Source organism: Lachnellula hyalina (genome assembly GCF_007821495.1).
Source record: "Lachnellula hyalina strain CBS 185.66 chromosome Unknown contig00088, whole genome shotgun sequence".
NCBI lineage: Eukaryota > Fungi > Ascomycota > Leotiomycetes > Helotiales > Lachnaceae > Lachnellula > Lachnellula hyalina.
The window spans coordinates 10,528-28,494 of NW_022157202.1; the positions used below are offsets into that span (position 1 = coordinate 10,528).

At 48.6% G+C, this 17,967-nt stretch overlaps 2 protein-coding genes across 2 annotated transcripts; one reads left to right on the forward strand and one right to left on the reverse strand.

Moving 5' to 3' along the window:
• Nucleotides 1–10,823: 10,823 nt before the first annotated feature.
• bik5_2 (Bikaverin cluster transcription factor) lies at nt 10,824–13,611 on the reverse strand (the record flags this gene model as incomplete). Its single annotated transcript, XM_031150842.1, has 3 exons — nt 10,824–12,464; nt 12,533–12,919; nt 12,985–13,611. 3 exons carry the CDS (start codon nt 13,609–13,611, stop codon nt 10,824–10,826), a joined length of 2,655 nt encoding a protein of 884 aa, XP_031004480.1.
• A 627-nt stretch (nt 13,612–14,238) lies between these two features.
• Nucleotides 14,239–14,967, forward strand: LHYA1_G005900 (uncharacterized protein; the record flags this gene model as incomplete). The annotated part of the gene is made up of 1 exon (XM_031150843.1): nt 14,239–14,967. The coding sequence occupies one exon, from the start codon at nt 14,239–14,241 to the stop codon at nt 14,965–14,967; it is 729 nt and encodes a 242-aa protein (XP_031004465.1).
• Between the last annotated feature and the right edge of the window lie 3,000 nt (nt 14,968–17,967).

Genomic DNA, 17,967 nt, shown 5'->3' on the forward strand with positions numbered 1-17,967 from the left:
AGATGCTCTGTGTATTCCGTATGATTGAAAAGAGGGGATATACAAGCCGAGAGAATTAAGTGAAGATATAATTCGCACATACTCCATATGTCTGATACTGGATGGTTAGCCACCCGCTGCTAACAGAGCATAAAAGTCCCCGCTGCATAATAACGATGACGAAAGTGACATGCTGTACCATGGAATTACCTAGGTACTTTCTCACTTTTACTATGATCACTGATCAGAAAAGAGTAGATCTTCACCGGAAGAATTTGAAGGTTGTCAATATGCCTGCGAGCGATCAAAAAGGGGGGAGGATTTGAAAGCCGCCCCCTTACAGTACCGATGACTGAGCGATAACGATAAGGGTCGACCCCTGATCTGCCCATTTCCCGCGCCGTTAGAGTTTGAGCCCCCCTATATCTTAATATTATAGTTCATCCGTCCTGCAATGATCTACGAGACTATGACGAGTAGGTAGTAAGCAAGTACTGGAGCTCGTCAGCTCCAGAAACAGGAAAATTATATTGGCTTGGCGAAGCTAGGTTGAGTTTGCTTATTCTTCCATTCTACTATTCTAGACTTTTGAGTTTTGCATCTGGATCACACTTTATGCCGTCCTTGGATTTTACTTGTAGCGGCACTGTATAGTTTGGAGCCGGTAGACACTGCCTAGTTGTTTCAAGATATATGTTCGAAAAGAGCCGCCTGCAGAATGGTACTTCCATGTAAACTTACAGTAGTAGGGCGCGGGGCACACGGCACATAGACAAAAGCATAAAGCAAAAGCATAAAGTAGAGGCACAGTAGACATGTGAGTAAGAGTAGGTTCCCCTTTTTGAGAAGTCATAATGAGACTGCCCGTGAGCAATGTCATCACGGTAGCGGTGAGTGTACAGAAGTAAAGAAAAGGGCCCCACTCCATTTCCGAAACATGAAGCGAACGAGATAGATGTAAGAAAAGTTACGCGTGGCTGCAGCTGCAGGCAGGTGTCAGAACCGAGGCGGCTCAACAAGTGCATTAAGAGGATGATCGATAGATGGATGGGTCCGATGGGGATGGCATGAAACTTTGACTCGCGCCAGTCGGATCGAATCTGAGCGTGGAGAACGCATTGGGGTTTGGGTGTAGTAGCTTGAACTTTGAAGCCGGTAGACCATAGCGGCGCCGGGGAGACGGAGGAGAAGAAGCGTTAGTTGGGAAGACCCTGCCTTATATAAGGTAACATATAAAACCGTAATTAACGAGTGAGCGAGTATAGTTCTTTTTCAGTGAACGACAGCAGGTGATTACTCGAGTACCGTACTGTCATCATAAATGTGCTGATCAAGCTTGCTGCTCCCTACTCCTACCACACTACACTTCTACCTCCATACTTCTACTTACTATCCCAAACAGCACAGAATACAGGGCACTACGGAATACGGCATGATTATTAGGGTTTCAAGATACCAAGATACACCGTCCTGTACTATAGATAGATGTCTGCCTGTGCTTTCGGCGCGCAAGCGGATCAACGAACTTATGATCTCCGTACTGTAGCCAAGGATTTTCGGGATTTGTTCCGCCAATACTGCACTGCTGTACTGTACGGTACGGGGGTACTTCCCGTACGAGATAAAAATGCCACATGTTCGGAGTAACAGGTACAGGTATGTACCTAGGTACCGGCGTCCTTAGCCCTGGGATCTCAACCATCCCATACTCGTACGAATAAACTAGCAATCCCTGGAGAGCGTGGCATGGACATGCTAGAGTAGAGACTAGATACTCTAAATGATGCCCGCCCTACAGTAATGGTCTACTGGGCCAGGCAGGGCATAGCCTGAGCCTGTGGGCGAATAGGGACATGGAAGGTGACGTGAGTTGGAATGTTCTCAGCTGCATGTCCTTTCAATGCCAACTGGATTTGAAAAAAAAAGAGTACGAGTAGAGCATTGTCCTTGTTACAGAACCTCTGTCAGCGCCAAATGTAGATTCCAAGTCAGCGCAACGCTTCATCACGCCTTAGGGAAATATGAGGCGCCAGTGGGTTCCGGGCTGAATTCCACACTGCACCTCATCCTCCCAGGTCCTTGAAGGCCATGTGAGCATTGCAGCTTTGACAGCCTATTTAGCAGGGCACCCCCCCCCCCTCCCCCCATGCTGGCGTCTGCCCCCCCAGGTGCCACGAGGCTCGCTGAAATTTATCTCCGTCTCCGTCCAAGCGATTTGATCCCTACTCAAATCATCGTTGCCAAGGCCTATGATGGTTTTGTGCAACATTCTACAGGGCTCTACTACCAACGTTGCAGTTGCCCAATGATAGACACGTCGTCGTGACTCGATCTTTGCTCTACGTGTTCCTAAATACTTGTATATGCTTCGTTTTGCTTGCTCTCTGCCAACCCAACACTTGCTCAGCATCATCATCATACGAAGCTCACCCCATGGAGACAATGTCGAGGTCGACCCAAGATTGAGAGTGTCGGCGCCAACGTTCCGGCAGACCCAAAACGATCAAGACAAGGCAGGGAGATGCTAGAGCGGACTCCACTTGGGACTTTCTCGGTGGTGTTGAGTATCAAGGACACCGCCAATTAGGCCTACCGCCAATGGTTCGTGGAAGCTTTGGTCGTCTAGATTCCTGACATGCCCTGGTAAACGGCTGCAGGTAGGACGATCAGACACAGGGCCCAAACCAGCGCTATCCTGGGCCTGGCCTCCTACTGTAGGCAAGCCCAGTCGCCCCACCTCATAGCCCAGCGCACCGACGGAGTATACAGTATTCAGCGACTCGGGGCCCACTCCAAATCCCCTGAGTCCCCTGACACTAACGAATGTTACTTTTGAAGCCTCGCCTCCGACCTCGACAAGTAAAAAGACCATATTGCTTAGAAAGCTCAACCAGGGCCATCGTAGCCATCATCATACCTCACTAGAGGGATGGCAACCATGTCCCGAGCTCCGCGCGAGAGGTACACACCCAATGGTACCTCGCCGATGTACCTGACATGATTGTCAAGATGTCACGGAGCATACGCTTCGAGGTCCTGCTGGAAGTTTAGAGCCAGGGATATGCCATATCAGCTAGGAAGCAACGCAGACCCAACCCAACGCAACGCATCGCAATCAAACTTGGCTAGCTAAATTACTTTTGCTTCTCCTACCTTCAAATGCTTTTTCTTGCCTAGGCCTTGCCAATGCCATGCTTGTACTCACTCCACATACTATAACTCCCTTGAGTTACTCTGCCAGTCCCGCTCGCCTCTACTACCGAACAACACCACCACCACCATAACAGCAGCAAGCAAGCAGACAAGGCCGTGAGCGTTACAGACGTCAATTGAAGGACCGCACTGTACTTGCACAATCTGCATCCTATCCCCATACTACCCCCGCTCTAGCCCCTAGTCATGTTTTCCTCACTCCAGGCCTCCCTGCAATAATCCCCAAAGTATATTATACGTTGTCAACATCCGGTATCTATCCGTACCGGTACATACAATCAACCTCCCGCCCCCGAAATCGTACATAAACGCACATCACATATACAAGGGAAGACTTCTTTGTTGACTTGCTTGGTTTGCTATGTTGCTTTTGGTTCATTGGCGGCATCTCCCTCATCCTCATCATCGATCAGTCCAGTCTGTATCCACTTGGAAATCTGCTGCACCAGACGGGAAGAAGCAAATTTCGTTTGACAGAAGTTGAAGGGAAAAGTTGATATAAGTTGCTTGCCACACCGATAACACCCCGGAACAAACGTCTTTCTGATATTTTGCTTTGGACAAGTCGACATTCACATTTTTGAGGAGGAATTGCTGGTTCATACCACTTACACCCGGGCGGTCTATTGGCATCTAAAAAGGTCCACCAACTCAACTCCAGATTCACATTCACATTCACAATTCAACTCTACACCCCATATCAACTTTCCAAAACAACGTATATTCAACCTTTCCAGAATATATCGAATCCAAACAAACACCTTCCTCGAGCTGTCTTGTTTCTTGCCTTTGCTGTACTAAATACGCATGTATACACACCCTTTCTTCTTCAATCGAACTACCTCTAACTACCACGCAGATTCCCACCAAACGTCGCCACCCACCTCGCAACTACACCAAGACGAGTCACCGAAATGGCTGTCCCCAACTACTGTCCCCACGCTTTCCAGATGTTGAAGTCCGAGTCAACATTGATCCAATGGGCCTGCTCGATGTGCCACTCTGGCCCCCACTGGTACATCTTCGAATGCAGGTATTGCAAGCTCAAGACTTGCAGACCATGCACCAACAAGGTCTAAATCGGCATGTCTAGTTTGTCTGCTGCGTTCGTCTTGGTACGTCGATTCCGTGTCCTCTTTCCTCCCTGCAATCACCCACCCACCTACCGACCCGCAAACACCGTGTATTTACGGGGAATATGATCAGTTGTATTGTATACATCATACACGATGCATTCGTTTTGTCGTTGGGTGGTGGTGTTAGTGGTGTTGGAGGGGCAATCCACACCTAAACTAGTAGTACATGACAGTCACTAACCTCAGCCTTCTCAGCATCTCGGCTTCCTTGATTATACCACTTTCGGCCGGCACAGCGTCTGTCTCAACTTGTCGGCATTGAAGAAGGCAGCGCTTGGCTTAGGATGTGACCGCCTTCTTCTTGTCGATATCTGAGGAGTTCTTCCACCAACAACCCAACTCAACTCGTTTGTCCATGACATGGCTCTTGCACCTGTCTCGTGTGCGTGCGGCTTGCATGATGCAGACAGGCAGCAGGTAAGACATTGCGGCCTATAGGTCGTACAGGCCGTTGGCGCCGCCTGCACGGTCGATCTGTCTTAGCGAAGCTTATTCTCCGAACTCACTCGCCCTTTGATTTCATTTCATTTCGGCTTCAGGACAAACCGGATCAGCATACAAACGACGACTTATCGGTTTTCGATTTTCAACTTTCGACTCTTATCTTTCGTGCTACTCGACTTGTACAAGCTCTCTTACGATGTTACGACGGATCAACTACTGTTTCTTTTTACTGTTCTGTTTCCTCGGTGTGTTTGGTTTGTCGACGAACAAACGATAGTTGTAATAACGATCTTTCCTACTGTCACTGTCAGACTCCCCCTATCTAAGAAAAAAAAATTCCCGGTGGCAAGACTCTTTTGTTAGACATACCTTTGCTCGCGCGAAGAGGCGTTTTTTGTTGTGTGTGATTCTGGAGTAACGGAACAGCTACGATTCTGGCTCCGATTTGTTTTCGTCTGGAGGAAATGAATGAATGGATGGGCAACCTTTGTAAACAAACAGGCACACAGATGTGAGAATGGATGGATGGTGGATGGATGTTGCGTCAGACCTTTTCTATGTCTATATGCTAGCTATACCACACCTACCTACGTACCTTAGCTAGGGAATAATAGCAACGTCCCTCTGAAATTTAGCTTTCTCCAGTGACTGACTGTCTCTCGAGTGACAAAGATCACCCCTCAACACCCTATCTATCCTCTGCTTTCCTCTACCTACTAAATCTACCCCAAAATCCCACCTGCCCACTCACTAATTAACTACCCAGCACGCACGCAAGCCCGCTCGGCGTCAAAACAAACTCTTCTTCCTCTCTCCCGTCCCGCTCCCCTTCTCTTCCCTCCATTCCCTCCCTGTCACCGCACGCATCAAACCTTCCATTTTCCTTCCACCACCCTTCCTTCCTCCCACCATTCCACAACTTAAGCTTACTCACTCCAACGCATTATGCAGTGTACCCCGGAGCAGTCCTCTGTACGACCAGCGCTCAGGTCCCACCACCACTAGCAACGCCCGTTGCCGTCTTCTGTGGTACGAGGTCTGGCTTCTGTGGCACGAGACTACTGTAGGTAGGTAGGTATCTAGGTAAGTAGAGTAAAGGGTTTCTAGAACGCGGGATGGAAGGGAGGGAGGAGGGACGGATGGGAAGGCGGTCCAGAAGCCTGGGTTGATAATGGCGTGCTGTGCCACGGGGTACTACAGTAACAGCTACCTAGCTAAGGTAGCCTTGGGGTTGCAAGCGTAGGTGATCTTGGATTACACGGTGGAGATGCTGGGGACCGCGACGTGCTCAGCCTTATGGCGTGGCGTGGCGTGGCGTGGCGTGATGGATGGATGGATTGATGGTGCCTTAGGCGTGCGGGCAGGAATGAGGGAGAGGGAGGGAGAGGGAGACTGCCTCTGTTCTAGCTACTCATGTTATCTGTCATGTCAGTAGAGTGGGAAGGATATTGTTTCGACCTCGTGCTAGCCTAAATGTTTTTACACCTACTGTAGCATGTTGTCGTCAGGGTCGGAAAAGATGCAAAGGTATTCTGACACTCGAGTCGAGAAAGCTTGGATTGCAGTTGATATGTATCTATCTCTATATTAGCTATAGATGATGAAGATCCTAAATCCGGCCTATGGAGTTAGAAAGTGTCTCGAAGAAAGATGGAGAAGTCGGGCACTCCAACTTCGCAAGTCGGGGGTGGGATATCACTTGATCTACTAATGGTTAGTTGAACACTTCCCGGACAAGTAACGGGACTCACTTTAGAAAGTATGCTCATCGTTCCTTCTACTGACTACCACTTTATTTCCAATCTTGATATCTGCCTCCCTTAAAGGAAAGCTATACCGCTCAAAACAATGACTCCATTTACTCCCTTCATGGATCCTCCGACCCCGCATGGTTTTCTATATCAACTTCCAACTGTCCCCTTCTTGCATCTTGTCCTTTTCAAAATCCACATTCGTACTAGCACACCTGGCACAGTTGGTTACGAGAATGATACGCGTCCCAGTCATTGTAATGTGAGCTCGGCCCAGAAACCCTCATTCCACCACCTCCAGCCCGTCAACAACGGTGTTGGGCCTTAACTTTTTCAACACTACTCTCTCTCTCTCTCTCTCTCTCTCTCCTATCATATATACTATTATAACTCCGTAGCCAACACAGTTGCTGAACCATGTGTTGAAATTGTGCAGCATGCAGTATGAGGGGTCCTTCTATGTTCCGTTTGGCGCGGGCTGTAGGGAGATGCACGAGTATCGTCGATTGAGAGTAATGGCTTGAGCGTTGAGCGTCGTGGCTGGTAAGCAGCGAGACGCTCCGTAGAGACTTGATGGGTTAGCATGCTCTAGATGCAAAGCTGTGACGCGATTGGTACTGTCTGACCGCTGCGTGGATCTTATATCGGAATCCTCATGATAACTATGGAATATTTATGCCATATTACTATACCATTTGCAGGGTAATGAAGCTCCGATATGAGGGGTCATCGTAGCTCCAAGTTGCATGTAAAGAAGCACCTGCCGGGCGATAGTCCAGTGGGCCAAGAAAATAGTTTGTAGATGAGGCATTGCGATTCACATTCAGTAGACCGAGAGAGGGTGGTTTAAAAGGCGATAAGTTCTAGATTGTGATAATGCTTAGTAGTTGAGGTTGAGTTGCGTCGATCATAATGGGAAATGGTCATGTGGTTCGGAGTAAACAAGACCCTGCATCTTGTGTGACAGTATATATTCTCTTCTGCTGAGGTCTTCTTCATATAAGCATCATCTTCACCTCTGTATAGCACGTCAATGGGAGAGTTAATAAGTGTGTCTGAGTCTTAAAAGTTTGAATTTGCCAAGCAAGCGATTATGCAAATATAGATTATATACACTCCTTCCTTCTCACATAGCAAATTACTAAAACCTATAATATATCTAGAATTAGAACATCCTATCTATTAAAAACTTCACTTCCCGCTTTACTGCTACCTACCCGAAGAATCGAGAAAGGAATACCCTAGTAATCGCAAGTAGACAAGCACAAGCTCTGATCTCCTCGCTTGTGCCCCTTGCTATGTCTAAGCGAGCCCCTTGATGGTAAGTAGTAGTTCAAATAGGTACTCAGAGGACCGATAACGAAGACGCAGGAAGCTAATAAAGGTGGGAGAGGGACCAATAACAGTAGTTATGAAGCTATGAGAGCTTTATGAATGATTTGGGTGCGTTTGGTTGGAGGAAGTGATACTGTAGATTAGGGGACTGTAGAATAGGTGATAGAATGACTTTATGCCTATATAAAAATACCTAGGAATTGCCTATGAGTAAAGTCATTTCTTTGCTCTCTTCACTTTCGTCATGTATAAGTTGTTATTAAAACAAATCGATTGTCTAGAAATTCCGAGAATCAATTAGTATAAAGTGAATGACGTTGTATTGCTATAGGGTGGTTGACATGACTTACCTGTCCATCCATGCACCTATCCAGCATTCATTCATTCAATTAATGGATGATTCACGCCCCCTCAATTGACCATCTTATAAATTGCCCTCCCTCTTCGTCCTTTCCCCCACATCCCCATCCCACCTCCACCTCCACAACCACCCATCCCAGTCCCACTCGCTCACCATGTGCCAACACTACACCAGCACCTACGCCTGTGGTGACACCGTCTCCGAATGGATTACCTGCACGCACGCGACCCTGAATGAAGTGCGCGCGACATGCATCTACAATAACAACAGCAACGCCGCGAAAACGACATCCCGGCATCTCGCTGGCGATTGTGCAGGGTGCAAGGTAGTGAAGGGTAGGCCGAAAGTTATTGTTGCTGAGACAGCTAGGGTGCAAGCGGAGGGGACCGCGGCGTATAGCAGGCCGGTGGATGATTAGATGGGTGGCATTAATGAGAGGTGTGGTGGATGATGAAGGGGAGAAGGAATATGATATGGTTGTTGTAGAGCGGGTATTGGGGGAATGCGAATGAGTTGGGATATTGGATTGGGCTCTTGGATTCTTGGCAAGTAGGGATAATTTGACGATTATTTTTGAGTATTGAGGTATTTTGAGGAAGTGAGTGACCTGACCTGACTTGTCTATGTTGCAGCATCCTTCATTTCTTCTTCAATCTCATCTCTATCGACAATCTCCCATTCATCAACTTGGCTATTCAATGCTTCCAGGACTTGCTCGTGCTGTGTTTCCGGTGCTGGACTTCCCAGAGATATTTTCTCTCGGCAATAATAACATACTGCGTTGCTTGTACAAGGCCATCCTTCGGCGCAGGGAAATACATACGAGCAGGGTTTAAGCATATCCAGGGCTGGTGTAGGGAGTCGAAGTCGGTCCTGCTCTCTTCCCACTGTGAATCGGACGATGTCTCGTGATGTACCATATAGGCACTCAACGCCCCTTTCCCGACAACAAGAACAGACTGCCTCAACCTGGTCACATCTAGTCTCGGTCGATTTGCACGGCATGCAGGCGGTCGAAGGATCCAGATCTTCCCGCTCCATAAATCCCGGTGGCCGCCAATCAGGCTTGTAGTAGAACCTCGGGAACCTCTCCACGCATCCAATACCGTTCTTTTTGCAGCTATCGCACAGTGGCTCGGAGCTGGGGTGTATGTCTTTCGCTCGGCACGCAATGCAAATGCCCTGTTTATCCCATCCACCCTTTACATATAGCGCTTTGCCGACATCAACCATGCATGTGCAGAGGAGGCCGTGTTCGGTACAGCGACCGCAGACGTCAGAATCGAGCTTGCATTCCACGCCAGCTGTCTTGCATGCATCACAGGGTTGGCCGACAAGCGGGTTGGGTGGTTCCCCGGGGCCAGAGGGGGGTGGTGCGGGGAAGACTTCGAGGTAAGCCGAAGGCACCCAGCCTATGCCTGCTTCTGTTTGAACGAGACTCCAACCTGAAGATTGTCAGTTGAGGTGACAGAGAATTCCTGGGGATTGTTCAAGAGAACTACAGACCATGTGTGTCGCCTTCTGTGACTAGAAGCAGATCGCCCTTTTTTATGCTAACTTCATGCTGGTTGTGTGCCACGAAATCGAATAACGCGCGATGTGTTTCACGGCGGGGTCGTTTTGGCGGGCCGACAGGCGGTAACGGCGGGTTGGTGTTGAGAGCTGAACTTGAAAAGTCCATTGTACTTAATCTTGGAGGGTACCAAAAGTGACTTGGAAGACAAAATCAAGAGCGTTGTTGGAGGTTTTGCGCGAGGATGGCTTTCTGGATAGAAACGGTGGAGTGCGGGGTCTTTCTTATGTTGGCTGCTGGTAACTGCTGCCTGCCTGTCTGCGGCTGATAGCAAGGATACTATAGGCCCGGCTGACCACCATACATACACACAATATGGAAGAGAGTTAGGAAACCAGGAGAGTCTATTCGTCTGTGATGCATATCAGAGCATCACCATGCGCGCAAGCAGGCTATCTGCCCCAGGGGTTTGGCCGACTCCTGCTTTTCCATATCGAACAGTGTTTCCTGGCGTCCAGTGACTCGCTGATCTATGCTTATAAGCGATCTGGATGAATACCTTGCTACCCCACGCTCTGTCTTTAAAGGGCTATTATCGGAAGGGGCGTAGAGCGTCGACGTTCTGCTAGCAGCTCAACTGGGAGACTTTGAATCTGAAAGAACGCTTCATTGCTGAGGCTGATATTCTATAGTGTAGATTGATACGATTAAAAACCATCTTGAAAGAAAGACGTCGTGATGCGAGGAATATAGAAACTATAATTAATTCTTACGGGAGGGAGCGAGAGGATCCCACATAAATATGATCTAGCCGACTTATTAGCGTTCTCAGGACCTATCTATACGCAATGGAGGCGCGAATACTATAAGAAGGCCAAAAGAAAAAAACGATCTTTGGAAGGGAGGGGATTTGAACCCCTATAGTTTTCACTATGAGAAAAGCACCCCAGTTTTTGCATTGGAAAGATACGAAAATCGTTTCTCGACCACTAATCCACGAGGCCGGACGAGGGCTGGGGGTACACGTGAAGGGCATACAGATGGACGAGTGAACTTTCAATTGAAATATGTTATAACACAATTGAAATTTATTACACCTGCCCATTTCCAGCATCCCACTCCATACCCCTAGCCGACTCAACCCAATTATACCAATCCACATCCCCGCCATCTATATCCATATTGAAATCCAAATCCACATCGACATCCACACCGGCAAAAACATCAATCGATGGATCTGCATCTGCCCACAGCCAAGGCACAAGGCCAGAGTTCCACGTCAATGGATCTCTGTAATCGGTCGTATGTCCCATTGTCAAGTCGCTTGAAGTATTCGTCGAGGGCGGGTTTGCTGTTGGTAGGTTCTGGTTCTGGTTCTGGTTCTGGGTTGTTCGAAAGCTATAAGCGCTCGGATAGACTGGGTCGAAGGCTGGACTCGATCCCATGCCGCCGGCATAGTACGCCGGTATGGAGGGTGGGGTTGTGTAGGTGGATTGTGTGGGTGGGCTGGTGCTGGACTGTGCAAGGCCAAGTTCCTTGGTGTGATGTCCAGGAACCTGCAAAAGCTCGCGCCACCGCTCGCGAAAGAAAGCAACGGGATTGGACGCCCCAGTTGGGAATAACCCAGGACTTCCAGAAACAGGAATCTTTTCATCTTCCATCTCTAGCTGTCTGGCAGCCTGCGGATCGCTTTTCAGCCGTTCGATCTCCGCGGCGCGGTGTTTCTTGGCTTTGGCAGTTAGCTTCCGCAGGGGAACCCAGACCCGTTGGTTTTTGTCCATGGTGGACTGCGGTGGGATTAGCCATGGGCTATGAAGTGCATTCCAAGCCCTCTCAATGACAGGCGACAATGGGCGTCGGGATATTTCGATCAACAGGTAGACAACGGCGTGCCAATGAGTGTAGGTCTGGTAAACCCAGCGCCAGTGACGAGCTTCGTGCTCTGCGTTGAGAGCATGGTTGTATTCCGCGACCTCGATTGCTGCAACTAGAAGCTTGTTTCTAATCTGGTCTGAGAGGTGTTCGCTCGGTAGAGAGAAGAGGACAGGTAGGTAGATGAAGAGTGTCAGCTTGGCTGTCACAAGCCTTATGACATTGATTTGGACCCAATACACAATGTTGTTTGCCTCTACCGAATACTGAAGGTATCCTTGGTCGACTTTCTGCCAGATTTCGTTTAGAAGACGGGTTTGTTCTTCTATCCCCGGCGCACCCTCCTTGGCACTCTGAGGCATCATTTGCCTCACGATTACATTTATCTCACACGAGACGATTGGAATTGTCATATCGGTCAATCCCCCACGCCCTGTTGGCATCTGGTTTGTTTCAGGCTCAATGTCTGCGTCGTTGATGTTTAGGGGTAATTTCGTGTCGTAGCTGCCGGGCGTGATTGTATAATCTGATCCTTGGTCCTCAGCTGCTCTTATATCAAGCATACACAATACTGCCCATGCCCTTCTTCGCATCTCGATTTCGTAAGGAGTCAAGTTCTTGAACTGTGCGCCATCGCGTTGCAAACCTAGGGCCTGACCCATCCTGATGACAAGTCCCGTCATCATCCACACAAATCTCGGACTGTCATGGCGGCGAACGAGACTCAGGAAGATGGCGAATGCTTGTACCAGAACCAGATCGGGGACATTGAGGAAATCAGCCTTTGAAAGTGCAAGCTCTAGACCCAGGCGGTACTTGAGATTGAGGTCGGTTTTAGAAACGCCAAAATTCATCTTTATCTGAACGCAGGGGATATTTAGTACGGCTCTACTCTTGCCGTGCAAATTCCATTCAAGTGCGAACTTACATCGTCTTCCTCCATAGAAGTTATCGCTGCGTAGTAGATGGAGAACATCAAAGCCTCGTTAGGTGGTGACAAGCTTGTCATGTCACTGCCCCGCAAATCGCGGACCATCTTGGTAATGGTTGGAACATGAACAATGCGCATAATACTATTGACATTCTCAGAGAATATATCTAAAAGAAAGGGGATCTGTGAGGGTAGTGGGTGAAATTCGCGTAGATCAGGAGTAGAGGGACTCAGGCTGTGTCGAAACAAAAATGCATGGCGTTCTAGAGGCGTCCGTTGTAGTTCTTGTGTGGACGAGGGCGACTTTCCAGGTGAGGCCTCATCATCTGAGGTCTCGGAATCATAGGTCCCAAGACCGTGGCTCTCCATCTTCAGATCATCAAGCTATAGTGGAAATTGGGTCAGCCATCTATTTAAGGTGATGGCTTGAATGTGAACAGCCAGCATACCTCGTCGTTAACTCGTGACCAGAATCCACTGCTCACATACCGACTTCGATTGGCATCCTGAAGGACCAGCCTTCCGAATTGCTTTTGCAGACCGACATTTTCGGTATTTGTACTAGGTGATACCTCTTTCTGGAGACCTGTATCACGATCGTGGCTGGAGCTACCCGGAGAGTTCACCCCAGAGGAACCACCCGCCGTCGAATTAGCCGCAGCATTAGCCGCAGCCGCAGCGTTAGCTACTTCTAACTGGCCGCTCAGGTCTTTGACGAGGCTCTCAAGATTCCTCAATCTCTCCATAACCTGAGTAGCTGCAGGGTCTGGGGTTTGCGATACAGCCGATACCTGCGGGTTCGATGCTGCCAGACGACGAGCCCATCTTGGAGGGCGGTCCGTGGACGGGAAGACGCAGGCGATATTGGCCCGACGACAATTAGAACATGGCGATAACTTGTCACAGCGGACCTTTCGGGACCGGCAGACCACGCAGCTGCGTTTCTTCGGGATGGGAGCAGATGCGGATGCGGGTATTGATGAGTCGGCCGTCCCCTGAGTCTCGCTACCCCTATTCTCATCACGTGGCGGGTATAATCTCGCGTTTTTCTCGGACGGTCCCATCACAGCCGACATGGACGCGGAAGAAACACTCTCGTCTCGATACTTTGCCAGCTCTTTATTTTGACGGGCGCCTAGTCTTCAGGCAGCCAATGACTTCTACAAGAGATGCCGCGACGTCGCGTCGTACGTGGGCAGATATAGTCGATCGTATGTAAGATACTGTAGGTGGTAGATCCTGCTTACTCGAATATGAAGCTAATTTCCCTACAGAATGGCAGCACGTGATGACTATTTGTACCAGAGCTTTGAGTTTCTCTCTAGCAAAAGGCAGTGGTATACGCGTGTCCTGTGCTAGAAACCGAGTTCTAGTCCACGGAATCCTATTTTGGGCATGGAGGCTGAAGCCTTTGAGCCATGCGGAGAGACTCCATTCTGATTAATATCACGTGATAGTCCGCGAGAAAATAGCGAGTCGTCGGTGGCACAATTCGGGCAACTTTCGGTGCATCAATGAAGACATAAAGGAGGAGTCTCATCCAGCTCTGGATGAGACACAAATCACAGACATACTTACAATAAAAACAACTCATTACATTCTTACTATTCTTTCAAAAGATACAGTCAAATCACTTCCTCACTCAAACATCACATCTCATCTCATCTTATCCCCAAAGCCACACCAACAAACCATCAATCATCATGAGCAAAACCATTGCATTCTTTGGCGCAAGCGGAGGAGTCGGCCTTGCAACCCTCAAGCACACCCTCGCAGCCGGGCACCACTGCATTGCACTATGCCGCGTCCCCTCCAAACTAAGCACTCTCTTTCCCGCCTCCACAACACCAAACCTGACCATCGTGGCCGGCAACGCCCACGACGAGGCCGCCGTATCCAAGTGTCTAGTCGCATCGTCTGGGAAATTGGTCGATACAATCGTGTTCACGATTGGCGCGTCGCCCGTTATGAAAGGCATGCTGCCCTCTATCGACGACCCGGAAGTATGCCAAAAGGGCATGGCGACGCTCGTCTCAACCCTTAACTCGCTGCGGGGGACTGGGGTAGCGGGGGCTCCGCATGTAATCGTGTGCAGCACGACGGGGATGTCGAAATTCGGGCGCGATATCCCGCTCGCGATGGTGCCGCTGTATCACGTGGGGCTCAAGGTGCCTCATCAGGACAAGGCGATCATGGAGGAGCGGCTGGTGGCGAGCGGGGAGGGGTTTACGATTATCCGGCCGAGTCTGCTTGTTAATGGGGCGTCGGATAAGAAGATTCGTGTGGGCATTGAGGATCCGAAGACGGGGAGGGAGAGCAAGGCTATTGGGTATGCGATTTCGAGGGAGGATGTGGGGAAGTGGGTTGCTGAGTCGCTGATTTTGCAGAGGGATGCAAATTATGATAACAAGATTGCTATGATTACTTGGTAAGGAGCTTTGGACTAAGCTCGAGGGGGATTGAAGTTAGTGCGGCGTTTGGTATAGAAGAAGAGCTTGTTGTTATTTGGCATGTTGATCGGACGTGGATAAAGCGTTATTTCTTGTTTGGATGTCACGTATGGTAGTTATATCACGAAATAGTGGTTAGTGAGTTACTTAGAAAGGACAGATTTTCGTATAATATACCAAGAATATCTAAACTAAACAAAAACGTGTGTAAGACCTCGAAAGAATATCAACTCTAGGCTCTGTATTACTCATTATCCTCTTCCTCGTTCTCGCTTACTGTTTCCTCCCCATCCTCTTCTGCAGGTTCCTCCTCTTCCTCCGTATCATCATGCCCCGCCAAAAGACCTTTAACCTCATCATGGTACATCTTGACATCCTCCTCCAATTTGTTAAGCTCTTTCGGCAAATCAGCCGTACTAATCTCCCCTATATCCCTAAATTCAAAGACCGGACAGAAGTGCTCCGCAGTCTCCGGGTCATCCCCAATAACCGACGAAACGATATTCTCCAACGCCCCAACCTGCGCTTCTCGGAACTTGACATCATTGACCCGAATTAGATCAATCGGCGCAGTGTCTTTGACCAGTCCATCAATCCAAGTATCCGATCTCAGTGGCACCTGGTGCTTAGGGTCCGTATTCTTGAGCTTCTCGTCCACCCATCGAAAGTTCAACGTATCGAGCGCAACCTTGCCCGCCAGCAGAAACACAATATCCTTCAGTTTTGCCCTGAAACCCTTTGCACCAGTCGAACTCATAGTGTTCAACGCGATATGCAACATAGCAGCAAAGTCCGTTCTAGGCATAATCGAAGTCATAGTCTTCAGATTGATGTCGCCGCTGTGAGGCGCACTTTTGAGCCGATTGACATATGACATAACCATGATTAAGAATCCCCTCGTAGTCTCCTGGCCATATAGCTGCAACTGCGGCGTCTTCCAGGTCTTCTCGTCCTTCATAGTCGGCCACGCTTCCTCGATCTGTTCTTGCGTCACCAGGCTTAGCTTCTTAGCTTGCTCCGTACTTGGAACGAGTGCACTTTGCGTCAACGATTCGTTTTCCTTTTTCGCAAGTTCGACAAGATCCAATACTGATGCGATGCCTGAGAGTGGGAGAGCGGTCGTGAAATGTGGGCTCAGAGACGGCGCACCGCTTCTCTTTGCCTTTTTGATTTTCCAGAATATGTCTGGTTTATCTGTCACGCACTCAGGCTTGCCATAAACAATCTTTCCATTGACCTTCTTCCATTCATCGAAATACTTCACCACATCCTTGCCGACTTGCTCAGCCTGTAGTCCCTCAGCTTTCCACGGCTCCCCGGTCTTGCCGCCAAAGATGACTTCCATGGTAAGTAATCTCATATTTATACCTAGCGTCTCTGCCGTTGCGCTCAGGTTCGGTTTTGCGAGTTCCAGAGATGGTTTCGGTTTGAAATTTGCGTCAAAAAATAACCAGTTAGAACCCTTGATTGCTTTCTCTTCATTTGATGTAAAGGGATTGTCTTCTATAACATCTACAGGGCGTGCATCAGGTGTACTCTCCAAGGCAATCTCAAACTGCAATGATGTTGTTTCTAGCTCCACGCCAAATTTCGGTTCTGTTACTGACATTAGACGTTGTTCGTGGTTGAGAGGGCCGGACAGACCTTGTTTATTGTATCCTACTTTGGGGATTTCATTTGCTTTCGGTTTTCCGCGTGCTGGGATTTGCGGAGCTTTATGTTTAATTGGTACCTTTCTCGCTGGTATCTTCGGTTTGCCAGAAGGGGAAAGCTCGTTTTCAGAACCTGGTAGTGGGGCTTTCTTCTTCAAGGGTACCTTTCTTTTCGGTACTTTTGTTGTAGCAGAGACTGTTTCTTCCTCGGACCCCCCAGGCTTCGTTGTAGTCTTCTTTGGCTCGAGAGTGCTCCCTGATGCTTTCGTTGCCGACTTCTTTGGTAATTTCTTTGCTGGAGCAGGGGCCGCTTCTTCATCGGATTCGGATTCAGGTTCAGGTGTAGGCTTTGCTTTTACCTTTACTTTACTGCCTGATGCTGACAAATGTGGTGGTGGTGGATTGCGCCTTACTGGTGCTTTGACTGGAGGTTTAGGAGCCGGGCGGTTTGCGTTCGAGGACATGATCGCGATAAGGTAACTGATTTTAGCGTGAAATGTGAAGAATAAACTGAAGGACAGAGAAAACGTAAGAAGTGAAGAAGGAGCCTCTGCAAAGTGGTTATATATCTAATGGTAGTTTGTTATGTATTTCGGTGGGGGCAAATACTAGCGGCGGCCGCTACTCTCAGCGCCAACTTTGCAATGCCTCATCTCAAAGTTGACCCATGCATTCAGCTCGAATTTCAGTACCTCTTGGTGACATCCGCAATTTATTGTCCCCTACAGGAGCACCGGGTAAAGAATACTTTTCATGCAAGTCTTAATACTGAGCTGACAGCCTATGATTAGTCAAAAGGAGGCGAAGGTGAGAACTCGTATATGCAGGTGACTGCCAAGGATTATATAAGCTTATAATACAGACGAAGTTCAATTGAATTGAGATATTATTGCACAAGAGGTGATGAGCTTATACTAATCAGCATCTTATGTAATCTACTTGATCCTATTATACTTGCCTTGAAGGTAAAGCACAATCGTTTAGTACACGTGTGCAACAGTCAGGGGATAAACTTTCTGCTGTAACTATCAGACCCAACATCTATTGCTTCAAAGTAGGTGTGATCACAAAGAGGACAGGTATGCATAAAGAGCAATTGATGGACGAGATGTGCTTCAAACGATAGAGTGACTGCTCCTCGCATTTCAAGTACGGACTACCCGCAAACCGCACATTTCGAGCTTTCGTACAAGAAATGTTCGCTTGCTTAGTTTTGAGACTCTTCTGGTACAACAGGTAAGAGGCTATTGTTCAATATCGAGAGACATTTGTAATTTTCGAACTTGCTTGCACCAGGGAAGTTGACAACTTGGCAGCTTGGCTTGCAACA